At 38.1% G+C, this 15,752-nt stretch overlaps 1 protein-coding gene across 1 annotated transcript in view; it reads right to left on the bottom strand.

Moving 5' to 3' along the window:
• KIF11 (kinesin family member 11) overlaps positions 1–15,752 on the bottom strand; it is a 42,122-nt gene that overhangs the window by 21,285 nt on the left and 5,085 nt on the right. The window contains exons 2-11 of the mRNA XM_045878428.3: positions 14,341–14,473; positions 13,099–13,196; positions 12,933–13,011; positions 12,328–12,513; positions 12,089–12,213; positions 9,052–9,142; positions 7,382–7,624; positions 5,579–5,674; positions 1,618–1,706; positions 684–771 (exon numbers count right to left, since the gene is read on the bottom strand). Coding sequence (XP_045734384.1) covers positions 684–771; positions 1,618–1,706; positions 5,579–5,674; positions 7,382–7,624; positions 9,052–9,142; positions 12,089–12,213; positions 12,328–12,513; positions 12,933–13,011; positions 13,099–13,196; positions 14,341–14,473 — 1,228 coding nt within the window. The remainder of the gene's footprint in view (positions 1–683; positions 772–1,617; positions 1,707–5,578; positions 5,675–7,381; positions 7,625–9,051; positions 9,143–12,088; positions 12,214–12,327; positions 12,514–12,932; positions 13,012–13,098; positions 13,197–14,340; positions 14,474–15,752) is intronic.

Raw genomic sequence — 15,752 nt, 5'->3', positions numbered from 1 at the left:
GCTGCCTTAATGTGTTTAAAATAGAGTTTCTTCATCGTTGATTACAGTAAAATTATGATACAACTTATTTTTAGTATAAGAGTCAGCAAGAAAAAAAAAAATCTTAAAAAATATTGGGGGGGGGCCGCCTGGCTGGCCCAGTTGGTAGGGCATGTGACTCTTGATGTCAGAGTTGTGAGTTCAAGCCCCACTTTGGGCATGAAGCCTATTTAAAAAAAAAACAGTGGCTTGTCTGAACTGAGACATACAGATGAAGCACACATGGGATTTCAAAGACTTAGTACAAATTAAAAGGATGTTATAAAAGGCGGGGGGTGGTGCCTGGCTGGCTCAGTCAGTAGAGCATGAGATTCCTGATCTCAGGGTTTCGGGGATGTTAAGTTCAAGCCCCACACTGGGTGTAGACATTACTTAAAAATAAAAAATCTTTAGGGGCACCTGGCTGGCTCAATCAGTGGAGCATGCAACTCTTTAATCTCAGGGTTATAAATTCAAGCCCCATGTTGGGTGTAGAGATTACTTAGAAAAAATAAAATCTTTAAAAAATAAAAATAAACTAAAAATCTTAAAAAAATATCAGGTCCCTCAAGTTCTGAAATTTTCTTTTAATATTCCCTTTTAATGTAACATACAATACTGTTGTGTTTTGGGGTTTTTTCATTCAATAGGTTTTAAATGCTTACCCTATTTAGCTCCTCCTCAATGGCACCAATTTTTTCAATCAATTCTACAATCTGTTCTTCTTGAACAGTTAGTTTTCCACTCATGGCTCTAAAATAAAGTTTAATGAGTTTAACAGTTAATATTTTTTCCTAATTCCTTTAAAACTTATTCTAACAAAACTGTGAGAGTTACACATCATCTCTACCATTTATCACTATGATAATGATGCCTAAATATCAATAAGTAATAAATAAAAATTATAAAAAACAAATGTATTCCTTGTTCTTGTCTTATAAATGGACTATTCTTCTTGCGACCTCCATTTTGAAACTGAGAATCCCTACCTATGAGGGGAAAAAAGCATGTGTATATATAAAATTTGAGAAGCTACCAAGCTGACAAAGGACTATAACTCACAAAGTAAAGATGAGGAGGGATACAACCTAAGCGTCTGCAATCAGGAATATGGAGTATAAATAGGACCCACAGAATCCAGGAAAGGCTTGGGACTTAAAGGCATCAGGTGTCACAGGAGGAGGGGGTGAGATAAGGGGCAAAATGGGAGAAGTGAGTTAAAGTATATATACAAAGCAATTATACCTCCTACCCCCTGCACACATACCCCAATATGCACCCCAACACACACCACCACTGATGTTTTACTAAAGTTATGCAAGAGATAATGAGTGGGGAAAACAAGTGAAAAATACATGGGACCTCTCTGTATTTTTCTTGCAACTTCATGTCAATCTATAATTATTTAAAATTAAAGCCATATAAAAATTTTTAACTGTTTGATAACTACCTGTTAATGTCAAAAGAAAAAGAAGCATTTATAGGAAGCACTAGATATAAAGATTTTAGTTACTGTCACATAAGTAAATTTTACTTCAAACACCTTGCTATCAGGAAATGATTATTCTTGGAAATTAATTTTCACATCCAAGGTCTTACCTAAAATTTTCTTCAGAAATGTACACCCCATTTTTCTCACGGGCTGCAGCAAGATCTCGTTTCAGACGCTCTATCTCTTCTGTATATTCCTACACAAGAAGAACATTGTAGGTGTCAATTTAGCATTTAACTTTTTGTTCATTCATTTTGGGGAGGATATTTAACAAATAAAACATGTACTTCGCCCTTTTATGTTTTTTAAAGCATGAAAAATAAAAGTCATAATCATACTTTTCATTCAATATTAACCTGTTTAGAATAGAGTCTTTCAATAGCTTAAATAAATAAATTCTTTAAAAAAAAAGGGCCATATATAGAAGATAAACTACAGACTAGGAGAAAATGACTGCAAACCACATTTGTGACAAAGGACTAGTATCTGAAACATTAAGAACTTTCAAACCACAATAATTTTTAAAAATCCAATTAGCAGGGAGCCTGGCTGGCTCAGTGGAGCATGCGATTCTTGATCTCCAGGTTGTGGGTTCAAGTCCCACACTGGGTGTAGAGATTACTTAAAAATAAAATAAATTCTTTTTTTTTTTTTAAGAGGTGGGGGGCAGAGGGAGAGGGAGACAGAGATCTTAAGCAGGCTCCACACCCATCTCAGAGCCTGACTCGGGCTCGATCTCATGACTCTGCGACTGAGGTCACGACCTGAGCCAAAATCAAGTTAGACGCCCAACCAACTGACCCACCCAGGCAGCTCCACCAAAGATTTATTTATTTATTTGAGAGAGAGACAGAGAGAGAGCGCAGAGTCAGAGGGAGACAAGCAGACCTACGTGAGGCTTAATCCGAGGACCCTGAGATCATGACCTGAGCCAAAATCAAGAGTCAGATGCTTAACCAACTGAGCCACCCAGGCGCCCTGAAACTTTTTTTAATAAAAACATTAAAAACCCAATTAGAAAATGGGCCTAAAGACATGAATAGACATTTCACCAAAGAGGATATGCAAATAGCAAATAAGCACATGAAGAGATGCTCAACACCATTAGCCATTAGAGAAATGCAAGTTAAAACCACAGTGAGATATTTAGCACCTATTATACTCATCATAATACCTAAAATAAAAAATAGTTACAACACCAAATGCTGGTGAATATGTGGAGTAACTAGATCACTCCTATATTGCTAGTGGAAATATAAAATGGTACAGCCACTCTGGAAAACAGCTTGGCAGTTCTTTAAAAAAACTAAATATTCAATTACCATACCCAATAACTTACACTCTTAGGCAATCATTCCAGAAAAGTGAAAATTTATGTTTACACGGATACCTATAACCAAAATGTTCACAGCAGTTCTACTTGTAATTGTGAAAAACTGAAATCAGCCCATATGTCATTCAACAGGTAAATGGTTACACAAACTATATGTATGATATATACATACCACGGAATACTACTTAGCACTCAAAAGGAAAGATCTATCAATGTGCGCAACTCAGGTGAACCTCCAGAAAATTCTGCTGAGTAGTAGTGAAAAATGCAATCTCGAAAGTTTACATACTGTATGATTCTATTCAATAACATTTTTGAAATGGCAAGAGTTTATTTTATTTTATTTTTTTTAGGGTTTTCTTTCTTTCTTTTTTTTTTTTTTCCAGATTTTATTAATTTGACAGAGACACAGCAAGAGAGGGAACACAAGCAGGGGGAGTGGGAGAGGGAGAAGCGGGCTTCCCGCTGAGCAGGGAGTCCGATGCGGGGCTCGATCCCAGGATCCTGGGATCATGACCTGAGCCAAAGGCAGACGCTTAACAGCTGAGCCACCCAGGCGCCCCGAAATGGCAAGAGTTTAGATATAGAGCACAGATTAATGGATACCAGAGATTAGGGAGGGGAAGTGAGAGTGGGAAAGAAGTGATTATAAAAAGGCAATATGAGGGGCGCCTGGGTGGCTCAGTCGGTTAATTGTCTGCCTTCGGCTCAGGTCATGATCCCAGGGTCCTGGGATCGAGCCCCGCATCGGGCTCCCTGCCCAGCGGGAAGCCTGCTTCTCCCTCTACCACTCTCCCTGCTTGTGTTCCCTCTCTCGCTCTGTCTCTCTCTGTCAAATAAATAAACAAAATCTTAAAAAAAAAAAAAAAGGCAATAGGAGGGACCCCTGTGGTGATAGAACTGCTCAGTATCTTAACTGTGGTGGTTGATGCACAAACCTACACATGTGACAAAATTGTATAGAACTAAATACACACACATAAATGAGTACAAGGAGAACTAAGGAATAAGATGAATGGACTGTGTTATTAATGTCAATATCCCTGTGGTGATACTTTACTGTAGTTTAACAAAATGTGTTAAGGATCTTTCTGTATTATTTCTCTCAATTATCTCAATGAAAACTTCAATTAAAAAAAAAATAAAATTGGGGCACCTGGGTGGCTCAGTCGTTAAGCATCTGCCTTCGGCTCAGGTCATGATCCCAGGGTCCTGGGATCGAGCCCCGCATCGGGCTTCCTGCTCGGCAGGAAGCCCGCTTCTCCCTCTCCCACTCCCCCTGCTTGTGTTCCCTCTCTCACTGTCTCTCTCTCTGTCAAATAAATAAATAAATAAAATCCTTTTAAAAAATAAATAAATAAATAAAATAAAATAAACCACTAAGAAAAGGAAGACAAGCCAGACTGGGAGGAAATATTTACAAATCATCTCATAAAGGCTTATAGCTGAAAGATATGAACAACTCTTTACTACTTAATAATAAGGGATGCCTGGGTGGCTCAGTCGGTTAAGCGTCTGCATTTGGCTCAGGTCATGATCCCAGGGTCCTGGGACTGAGCCCCCCGGGACTGAGCCCCCCACGAGGGATCCCTGCTCAGCAGGAAGCCTGCTTCTCCCTTTCCCTCTCCCCCCATGGCTCGTACTCTCTTTCTCACTCTCTATCTCAAATAAATAAATAAAATCTTAAAAAAAAAACCCCAAAACTTAATAAGAAGAACACCAACTAAAAATTAGGCAAAGAATTTGGATAGACTTTTCACAAAAAAGATATACAAATGGATAATAAGCATGTGAAAAGATGCTCATTTTCATTATTCATTAGGGGAATGCTAATTAAAACCACACTGAGGGTACAATTATACACTTATTAGAATGGCTAACATTAAAAAGACAGACTATAACAAGTGTTGGAGAGGATGTGGAGAAACTGGAACCTTCACACATTCACTGCTGATGAAAATTTAAAGTGGTACAGCCACTGTGGAAAGCAGTTTCTAAAAGAGTTAAACATAAACTTATTAAGCAACACAGAAATTAAACTGCTAGGTATCTACCTAAGAAGACTGCAAATACATCAACACAAAGACTTATATGCTAATGTTCATAGCAGCATTACTGGAAATAATCCAAATGTTCATTGGCTGGTGAATGGATAAACACAATGTGTTATTATCCATTTAATGGAATACCATTTGGCAACAGAAAGAAAGAGTATTGATACATGCTACAACATAGATGAAGCCCCAATGTTATGCTAAGTGAAAGAAGTCAGATGCAAAAAATCAAATATTGCATGATTCCATTTAAGAAATGTCTGGAAAGGGCAAATCTACAGACAAAAAGTACATCAGTGGCTGGCTGACTGTTTGCAAAGGGGCAAAGGGGAACTATATAGTGAAAGAAATTTCCTAAGTAGATTATAGTGATGTTGCACAGCTCTATAAATGTACTAAAAATCATTGCATTGTAGGCTTACAATGGAGGAGTCTTATGGAAATTATACCCTAATACCACATTAATGTATGGTGATTATACACTAAAGCTACAAATAAATAAATTTTGTAAATGTAAATAATTGCAAATTTTGCTGACTTGATAGAGGTGGTAAAGTCACCATATTAGCATTAGAAAAAACCATTTTAATATATTAGGTAATTAATTAAAATCATTAGATGAAAAGCCTTACCACAAGCAATTGAACAAATCTTTTAACAATTACCAAAATTCACAATTACCTTAATAAGAGCTCTTTTGGTGAGTTTCTGGTTAACTTCAGGCTTATTTAGTATGTTCTTTGCTCTATGAGCATATTCCAATGTACTCAGAGTTTCCTGTGAAGAAAATGCCAATTACCAAAGATATTACAAGAATAATGTAGTTCTATTATATAAAATGTACTGTAAAATAACTTACAAGAAAAAAAATAACTTACAAGAAATAATTTATGGTTGTATCTAACCTAAAAATCTATCATCCACTAGGACCACTATACCCTAAGAATTTTTTACTTCAGTCTTCACACTCAATGAACCCCATCAGCTGATGAATAAACAAAACATCCTATATCCATACAATGGAAAATTACTCACCTACAAAAAAGAATGAAGCATGGATACATGCTAACCACATGGATGAACACTGAAAACATGCTAGGTGTAAGAAGCCAGTCACAAAAGAACACTTATTGCATAATTGCATTTACACGAAATGTCCAGACTAGGCAAATCTATAGATTAAAAAGGTAGGGTGGGGCACCTGGGTGGCTCAGTTGGTTAAACGTCTGCCTTAGGCTCAGGTCATGATCTCAGGGTCCTGGGATCTAGCCTCACATCGGGCTCTCTGCTCATTGGGGAGTCTGCTTCTCCCTCTCCCTTTGCACCCTCCCTTCCCAGCCCCCCTCCCCACCGCTTGTGCATGCACTTTCTCTCAAATAAAGAAATAAAATCTTAAAAAAAAAAAAAAAAAGAAAAATATTTTAAAGTAGGTTAGTAGTGACCTAGGGCTGGGAGTGAGGGCAAATGGAGAGTGATTCCTAATGGGTTACAAGGTTTCTTTCTGGGGTAATGAAAATGCTCTAAACAGACTTTAGTGTTGGTTGCACAGCTCAGCAAATATATTAAAATCATCGAATTACATACTTTTTTTTTAAAAGATTTTATTTTTTTTTTTGACAGAGAGACAGTGAGAGAGGGAACACAAGCAGGGGGAGTGGGAGAGGGAGAAGCAGGCCTCCCGCTGAGCAGGGAGCCTGATGTGGGACTCGATCCCAGGACCCTGGGATCGTGACCTGAGCCGAAGGCAGACGCTTTACGACTGAGCCACCCAGGCGCCCCTCGAATTACATATTTTTAATGGGTGAATTTAATGGTATGTGAATTACATCTCGGTAAAGATGTTTTTTAAAATGAAAGGAGAGTTAGAGACCTTATAAAACCTTTTGTAACTCCATTTAAAGGAAACAATCATAATAAGAGATTTCACCATCTTTTTTGCTTCTCTTGGTTTTACCACCTGTTCTCACACATCCAACCCATCTTCAGTGCCCTCTAAGAGCTTCTACAACACTAGCATTCACTTAACCCACTTTTAAGTCCTCACTTAAATCTCTGTAACCTGCCCCCCATCAGGCTCCCTGTTCAGCAGGCAGTCTGCTTCTCCCTCTCCCTCTCCCCCCCACTCATTCTCTCTCTCAAATAAATAAAATCTTAAAAAAAAAAAAAAAAAAAAATCTCCATACCCCATGTAACCACGCACTGCTAATGATCACAGCAATTTCTTTTGAAGACTGTGTGGGAAAAGCCATTAAGTAATTGGCTTTTTAAGATTAAAAACTCTGCCAGGAAGGAGAAAGACAATTTTTTCAGTGGTGTCCTCCTCTATGTCCATGTGTAATATCCCGATTCTTTTACTCTTGCTTAGAATGAATGAAGCCAATTAATGAACTTTTTAAATATGTGATAAAAAAGTAAAATAAATTATGTGATAGCTAAATAATAATTACACCTACTACACTTGCAGATACCTATTAAAGGGCTTACCTCAAGATTGAGAGATGCAGGAGAAATTGTTGCAATTATAGATGTTCTTGTACGTCCCCCAAGAGAATCCTGGAGGATTCTAGTTAGTTTAGATTCTCGATAAGGAACATGAGGTGTTCTTTCTACAAGAGCAGTAATAACCCTTCCCAAAGTCAAAAGGGATTGATTGATATTTCCAGCTTCCCGGGCTCTCTTGTCAACTGCTCCAGAACGGCCAATGTTCTCACTTCCCGCAAGATCAACCTTGAATTTCGAAAATAAAAGTAGGCTGTTAGTTCCACTGGATCTGGACACAAAGACTTTCATTCTCAAATATAATATATTAAATAGCTAGCAAAATAATTTTTTTATAATTAACAATCCACTACAAAGCTAATTACCTAGTGACTTCAAAACTATTGTCTAGAAGTACAGATTTCAAGCTGCTCCGAGGTGGTCAAGAATGAAACAGTTGAGGGGGCCTGAGTGGCTCAGTCCATTAAGCATCCAACTCTTAATTTTGGCTCAGGTCATGATCTCAGGGTCACGAGATCAAGCCCCATGTTCAGCTCCTCGCTCAGCCAGAATTCTGCTTGAGATTCTCTCTCCCTCTCTCTGCCCCTCTCTCCTCTCTAAAATAAATCAATGTTAAAAATAAATAAAAGATTCTCTCTTTCCCTCTCCCTCTACTCCTGCAACCTCTCTCTCCCTCTCAAAAAAAAAAAAAGAATGAAACAGTTGAAAAGAACTACCATATGATCCAGCAATCCCACTTCTAGGTATATTATCCAAGGGAAATGAAATCAGTATCTCAAAGAGATATCTGCACTCCCACGTTCAATGCATTATTCACAATAGCAAAGATATGGAAACTGTGTCAGCTGATGAATGAAGGGAGAAGAAATGGGGGTGCCTGGGTGGCTCAGTCGTTAAGCCTCTGCCTTTGGCTCAGGTCATGACCCTAGGGTCCCGGGAGAGAGCCCCGTGTCAGGCTCCCTGCTCTGTGGGAGGCCTGCTTCTCCCTCTCCCGCTCCCCCTGCTTGTGTTCCCTCTCTCGCTGTGTCTCTCTCTATCAAATAAATAAATAAAATCATAAAAAAAAAAAAGAATATAGAGAAGATATGGTATACATATACAACGGAATATATTTATTTAGCCATGAGAGAGAAGGAAATCCTGCCATTTGTAACAACATGGATGAACCTAGAGGATGTAATGCAAAGTGAAATAAGCCAGACAGAGAAGGACAAATACTATATGATCTCTCTTTTGTGTAGAATTGAGGAGGTGGGTGGGGAGAAGGAAAGTTCACTGAAATGGAGAGAATGACGGTTACCAGGAGCAGGGGAATGGGGGAGAAGCAGATGCTGGTCAAAGCGTATAAGCCTTCAGTTATAAGATGAATAAACTCTGGGGATCTAATGTACACTATGGTGACGACAGTTAATAACACTATACTGAAATTTGCTAAGAGTAGACCTAAACATTCTTACAGCAGCCCCCCCAAAAGTAACTATGTGAGGTGAAGGATATGTTAATTAACCTGATTATGGTACTCATTTCTCAAAGTGAACATATATCAAATCATCACATTGTACACTTTAAATATATAATTTTATTTGTCAATTATACCTCAATAATGCTGGAGGGAAAAAAAAAAGAATGAAACTAGTATTAAGGTAGATACTTACCAAGTTCAACTTTCCAATTTTAACAAGCTCCTCTCCATCAATTGTAGTTTCTTTCATATGTATTGTAACAGAGAAAACTGAGTGGGAACGACTAGAAAATGAGATCAGACAGTCCAGTCATTATAATGTAAAACATTATTTGTTTTCTATAAAATATTAAAAAGAGCAAAGAAAGATCAAACTCAGGGCGCCTGGGTGGCTCAGTTGGTTAAGCGACTGCCTTCAGCTCGGGTCATGATCTCAGGGTCCTGGGATCAAGCCCCGCATCGGGCTCCCTGCTCGGCGGGAAGCCTGCTTCTCTCTTTCCTACTCCCCCTGCTTGTGTTCCCTCTCTCGCTGTGTCTCTCTCTGTCAAATAAATAAATAAAATCTTTAAAAAAAAAAAAAAGAAAGATCAAACTCCACAAGGCAGAGAAAGATAGTATCAGACAGGAGACATTAATAAGATTTTGGAAGACAGAGGGTAGGTAGGACAATGCTTAGGTTTTTGCTTTCTTGTACTTGCTGCCTCCAAAGGGGACCCCAAAAAGAAACTACCTGTAAACACCCTAAAAGACTTAGAAACTAGAATCCTCAAGACCTCTAAAAGCTGGATGTGGGGTCGGTTTGGGACAGTTGCCTGGTATGTCAGAGGAGAAGGCTTGCAATCAATCTTCTTATTTATAAGAATCTCTTGAAATATGTCATTACCATAAATTCAAACAGTACCACACAAGTCATCAGATTACTTGCTTTCAATGTCAATTGTTGTAAAAATATATTGCTCTGCTTTGAGAATGTCATCAGAGATAGTTAACACCCTCTCTTGAAAAGCAAATGGTAAATAGCAATGATTACTGAAATACTACAAGGTAATCACCACTAGACCATAAAGTGTTCCAATGTCTATCTTATATTATATATTGACATTCAGTTTTTATCTGAGGGATACAAAAGTTATATAGACAACCAAAGACCTCTTTTATTCCTGTATCAATGACATTTGGTGAACATTCCTATGTTTGTTAATGTCATTGATGATTAGTGAGGAATATGATAATTTTTAATTTTCTTATTTGCACTTTTCATGTTACTTGGAAAGTTTTATAGTAAGCATCATATTTTATTTATTATTTAAAGTTACAGAAAAGGGGAAGGGCACAGGAAAAATATAAAGAAACTATAAATCTGAATTCAATATATATTTCATATTTTTCTATCATTATTTACCCATTTCTAATCCAAGATTATGGAATTAATGCAATTAAGCATAGAAGTCAACTATGATTTTGGAAACTTTAATGTTTTCCTTCACTTTACCACATACATTCATAAAGAGACCTTTACTCAAGTCTACATATAAAAAAATGAGTCCTAGGGGTGCCTGGGTGGCTCAGTTGGCTAAGCATCTGCCTTCGGCTCGGGTCGTGATCCCAAAGTCCTGGGATCAATAAAGTCCAGAGTCGGGCTCCTTGCTCAGCAGGGAGTCTGCTTCTCCCCTGCCCCTCCGCACCCCCCCCCAGCCCCCACTCATGCTCTCTGTCTGAAATAAATAAAATCTTAAAAAAAAAAAAAGAGTCCTAAATTACACAAATTTATGAAAAAGCAGGAATTTATTTAAAAGAAAGGTATTTAGAGAAAAGAAATATTACTTAGTCTTAAACTCCTTCCTCCAATATATAATTTTTTAAATGGAAAGCTATTATAGGAAAATGTAATTAAAATCATAAAAATCACCCATAATGTCATGATTTTCATTACTTTCATCTTATTTTTCTTCTTTAAATGTATATGTAATTTTTTTAGAGTTGCAGGAATTTCCAGTTATAAGGGAGCAAAGAAATAAATGATCTAATTTTTTTTTAGGTTTTATTTATTTAAGTAATCTCTACACCCAACATGGGGCTCAAACTCACGACCCCGAGATCAAGAGTCGCATGCTTTTCTGACTGAGCCAGCCAGGCACCCTGAGATCTATTTCTAATAATTATTTTGTAGGTCAGAGAAACTGATACTCAGATAAATTCACTTATTTCCTTAAGTCACATGTTTGGTTAACTCCAGAACTAGAACTAAACACAAATATCTAACTCCCAATCCATAGCTCTTTTAATTACACTCTGATGCTTCCTTCAAAGACCGGCAGAAAAAATATCCACCTGACTTGGTAAACTGCTTTTCTAGAAACTGGGATTCATTCTATAGGGGCTGCTATCAGCTATGCCCCTTTCTACCCTGGAAAGCCAGTGTTAGTGACCATGTCTTCCTATATTAAAATGAAGCCATATGAGAAAAGTTTATGTTTTTTTATATTTTTCCAAAATGTTGGACAACCTAAATATATGTAATTTTTGTCAATCATACTACAATAAAGCTGGAGAAAAAAAATCAAATGAAGCTATCTGACTTTCTTCTAATTCTTATTTAAACCATGGGCTTTCAAATTTTGTTCTAGGTATCCATGGGCACCCCAAAAAAGTGCTCAGGGAAAACCTTCATGAGGCTGAGGAGGTAAGCCTCTGAGCATCCCACCCTCAAATCGACTACAGCAAGCACATGTTAATCTAGGCTCCTGTGTACAATTTCATTTGAGAAAAAATAATCTACTTTAAAAAGTTTAATACTTCTTCTCTAATTCACTTGTCTTTGTTCCCTTTTCAACATTCTTCCAATACTGGTGCTTGCCTCTAAATCTCAAGACAATTACTAAAGCATGAAATCAAGCACACATACAATCTAGTATGCGACTCACATACTTTGACCCACCCCAATTTGACTTCCCATGTTAAAAAGAAAATGGAGGGGTGCCTGGGTGGCTCAGTTGTTAAGTGTCTGCCTTCGGCTCAGGTCATGGTCCCAGGGTCTTGGGATCGAGCCCCGCATCGGGCTCCCTGCTCTGCGGAGAGCCTGCTTCTCCCTCTCCCACTCCCCCTGCTTGTGTTCCCTCTCTCGCTGTGCCTCTCTGTCAAATAAATAAATAAAATCTTTAAAAATAAATAAATAATAAAAAGGAAAAAAAGAAAATGGAGAGGTGGGGGGAGGACACTGGCTTTCTTACCTGGAGTATGCATTCATCAGAGTTGCTGCAGTTGTCCGTTTTGCTGCTCCCTTCTCCAAAATCTGATAGACTTCATCCTTGTTGTGTACTGTAATTTCTTCTAAACCTTTGATTATCACTCCCCTCTGACCAATATCAAAAGATCATCCATTAGTCTGACAAAAAATATATATATACTGATTTCTCAAAGCATCACACATTAAAATCCAGAGACACTTCATTCTCAAAGACTAAGTTACCTTGTTACGGGGATCATCAAACATCTGCAGTCTCTCAGAAACATCAGAAGATGGATTAAGGAGATCAAAAAGTTCTTCATTATAGATTTCCAACAGAGACACTTTGACTGAAAATTCAGTACCATTATCAGTAAGTTTCTCAAAAATTTGATGAAGAGTACGTGGAATTATACCAGCCAAGGGATCCTGAAATTATAATATTAATAAGGACTAAAATAAGGGAAGAACGCCATTTACTATGGCAGTTAAAACACATATAACAAGGGCCTCCTTAATGATATATTTGAAAACAAATATGAGGGGCACCTGGGTGGCTCAGTTTCCACAATATTCTACTCCAACTATTCTGTCTCAAACAGACCCCTCTCTTATCACTTAACTGTGCCGTATGTATTGGTCCTTTCTCTCCTAATGACGCTATGTTTCTTAAACAGGAACTATACCATATACTTTAATTTTGCTAAAATAGTAGTTTATCCTACAATCATGTTTGACATGGGTATATTGATCTTCTCTATTTCAAGAAAGAGGCCTTCTACCAAGTTTTCTATTCAGTTATATTTCAACCACTTTAGAGACAGAAATCTATTATAAACAATAAATACCTCCTCCCAAGTGTACTCTTCATTAGGTGACCTCTCACCTTCCATTGTAAAGGTTTTTCCAGTGCCAGTTTGGCCATATCTGTCAAAATTAACAAAAGTGTTAATTAGAAAACAAATACATGCATCTAAACCTTTTCAGCAATTTGAAAAATAGTGTTTTACTCACGCAAAAATAGTGCAATTATAACCCATAATAACTTCATCCAGAATTGGACAAACAACACTTCGGTAAACATCAATTTGTTTAGTAGAAGCTCCAAAAACCTATCCCAAAAAAAAAAAAAAAAAAAAAAAAATCAAAGCAATTCTTCAGGAAAAAAAATACTCCAAAATTACTCACTTTAAGAATTTTGTTTTTAGGGGCGCCTAGGTGGCTCAGTCTGCCTTCGGCTCAGGTCGTGATCCCAAGGTCCTGGGATTGAGCCCCACATTGGGCTCCCTGCTCTGCGGGAAGCCTGCTTCTCCCTCTCCTACTCCCCCTACTTGTGTTCCCTCTCTCTCTCTCTCTGTCAAATAAATAAATAAAATCTTTTAAAAAAAAAAGAATTTTGCTTTTAGGGCACCTGGGTGGCTCAGTCGTTAAGCATCTGCCTTTGGCTCAGGTCATGATCCCAGGGTCCTGGGATCGACCCCCACATCGGGCTCCCTGCTCCGCGGAGAGCCTGCTTCTCCCTCTCCCAACACCCCCTGCTGTGTTCCCTCTCTTGCTGTCTCTCTCTGTGTCAAATAAATAAATAAAATCTTTAAAAAAAAAAAAAAAAGAATTTTGTTTTTAGGGGTGCCTGGGTGGCTCAGTTGGTTGGGCGACTGCCTTCGGCTCAGGTCATGATCCTGGAGTCCCCGGATCGAGTCCCGCATTAGGCTCCCTGCTCAGCAGGGAGTCTGCTTCTCCCTCTGACCCTCCTACTTCTCATGCTCTCTATCATTCTCTCTCTCTCTCAATAAATAAATAAAAATCTTAAAAAAAAAAATTTTGTTTTTAATATATTAACTCATTCAGCCCACTAGAAACCATACGACAACTCAGTCAACTGAAACTTGGAATCGTACACTAGAACCTAGAGGAAATGTGTATCTGAGAATAACTTTACATAGTAAATTAAAAAATAATAAAGTAAATAAATAAAAAAATAAATAATTATTTACATAGTAAATAATAAAATAAATAATAAAAGTAGCAGCATTTTAAGAAATAGGTACCAGGAGCACCTGGGTGGCTCAGCCGGTTGGGCATCTGACTCTTGATACTGGCTTACGTTCTGATCTCAGGGTGGTGAGATCGAGCCCCATGTTGGGCTCTGCACTCAGCACGAGTCTGCTTGTTCCTCTCTCTGCTCCTACCCTACTCTCCCGCACATGCTCTCTATTAAATAAATAAAATCTTAAAAAAAAAAAAAGAAATAGGTACCATATCAAAAGTATATGTTTTCCTTGAGCTCTTGTCAGCCAATCCTCCAGTTCGTACACTAACTTCTTTTCGTACATGATCACATTCTACTACAGAATGGGCATTAGCTTTCCGTTCTGCCAAATTAAATGGTCTATAAAAAGAAATGTACAAAGTTATTTTAAAAACTCTTAGTTATCAGGTTACAGATGACATTGTCATTAATACCTTAGATAATAACAAAGTAAAGTTTTTTGACAACAGTATTGGTGACAAGGATTAAATGGGGGACTAAATGATACTGCTAAAGCAGAATTTTTAGTTTCTACTCCCAGAAATAAAAAATAGGTTTTTTACTTTTCAAAGACATGTAAAACATGACAATTCTGACAGCTTCTTGGAGTAGATGTTAACAGAATTAACTTGTAAAAAAAAATGCCAAACTTATTTTTCAGATTTCTATTTCCACTGTTCTTACAGTCTGAGAAAGTTATGTTATGACGCAGTAGAAAGAACATGACAAATTTGTGTTCAAAATACTAACCTGTCAGTGGATAACTGGCACAAGATAAAAAATAGATAAAAATAATGACTAATACGTTGAGTATTTACTATATGTCAGGTACTCACTATTCAAAATGCTTCACATGTGTTAACTCAGTTTGTCCTAGTGGGGAATAGCAACATAAAACAAATGATTATGCAAGAAGTAATGTTTAGGGGCGGCTAGGTGGCTTAGTCGTTAAGCGGCTGCCTTCAGCTCAGGTCATGATCCCAGGGTCCTGGGATCAAGCCCCGCATCGGTCTCCCTGCCCGGCAGGAAGCCTGCTTCTCTCTCTCCCACTCCCCCTGCTTGTGTTCCTGCTCTCGCTATCTCTCTCTCTCTGTCAAATAAATAAATAAAATATTAAAAAAAAGAGAGAGAGAGAGAAGTAATGTTTAGAAAGGGTATGTAAAGGGTGCTGTAGGAATATATAGCAAAAATTTGACTGGGACAGGGAGGGTGATGGGAAAGACTCCCAAAGGAAGTAATCTTCTAAGCTAAATTCCTTCTTGGGCTTTCTGTAGAGTGAGGACTCTTGATCCAATCTGCTTGGGCAATGTAGCCCTGTGTGCATACTTCCCCATTTGAAAAATGGGACTAAGTAATAGCACCAACCTCACAATGTAGGAAAAGAAATCCTGCTTAGGGGCGTCTGGGTGGCTCAGTGGGTTGAGCATCTGACTCTTGATTTCTGCTCAGGTCATGATCTCAGGATCGTGGGATTGAGCCCTGTGCTGGCTCTGTGCTGGGCATGGAGCCTGCTTGGGATTCTCTCTCCCTCTGCCTCCCCATGCCCTTACTCGCTCACACACATGCCCCCTCTCTTTCAAAGAAAAGAAAAGATATCCTATTTAGTTTACAGTTTCCCAGTGGCTCCTACTGTGCTTGG

Source organism: Mirounga angustirostris, unplaced genomic scaffold, assembly GCF_029215605.1.
Source record: "Mirounga angustirostris isolate CCGP_5_RB_7025 unplaced genomic scaffold, mMirAng1.0.hap1 SCAF_6, whole genome shotgun sequence".
NCBI lineage: Eukaryota > Metazoa > Chordata > Mammalia > Carnivora > Phocidae > Mirounga > Mirounga angustirostris.
Note: the sequence above shows the minus strand (reverse complement) of the source record. Positions and strands in the feature narration are given on the sequence as shown.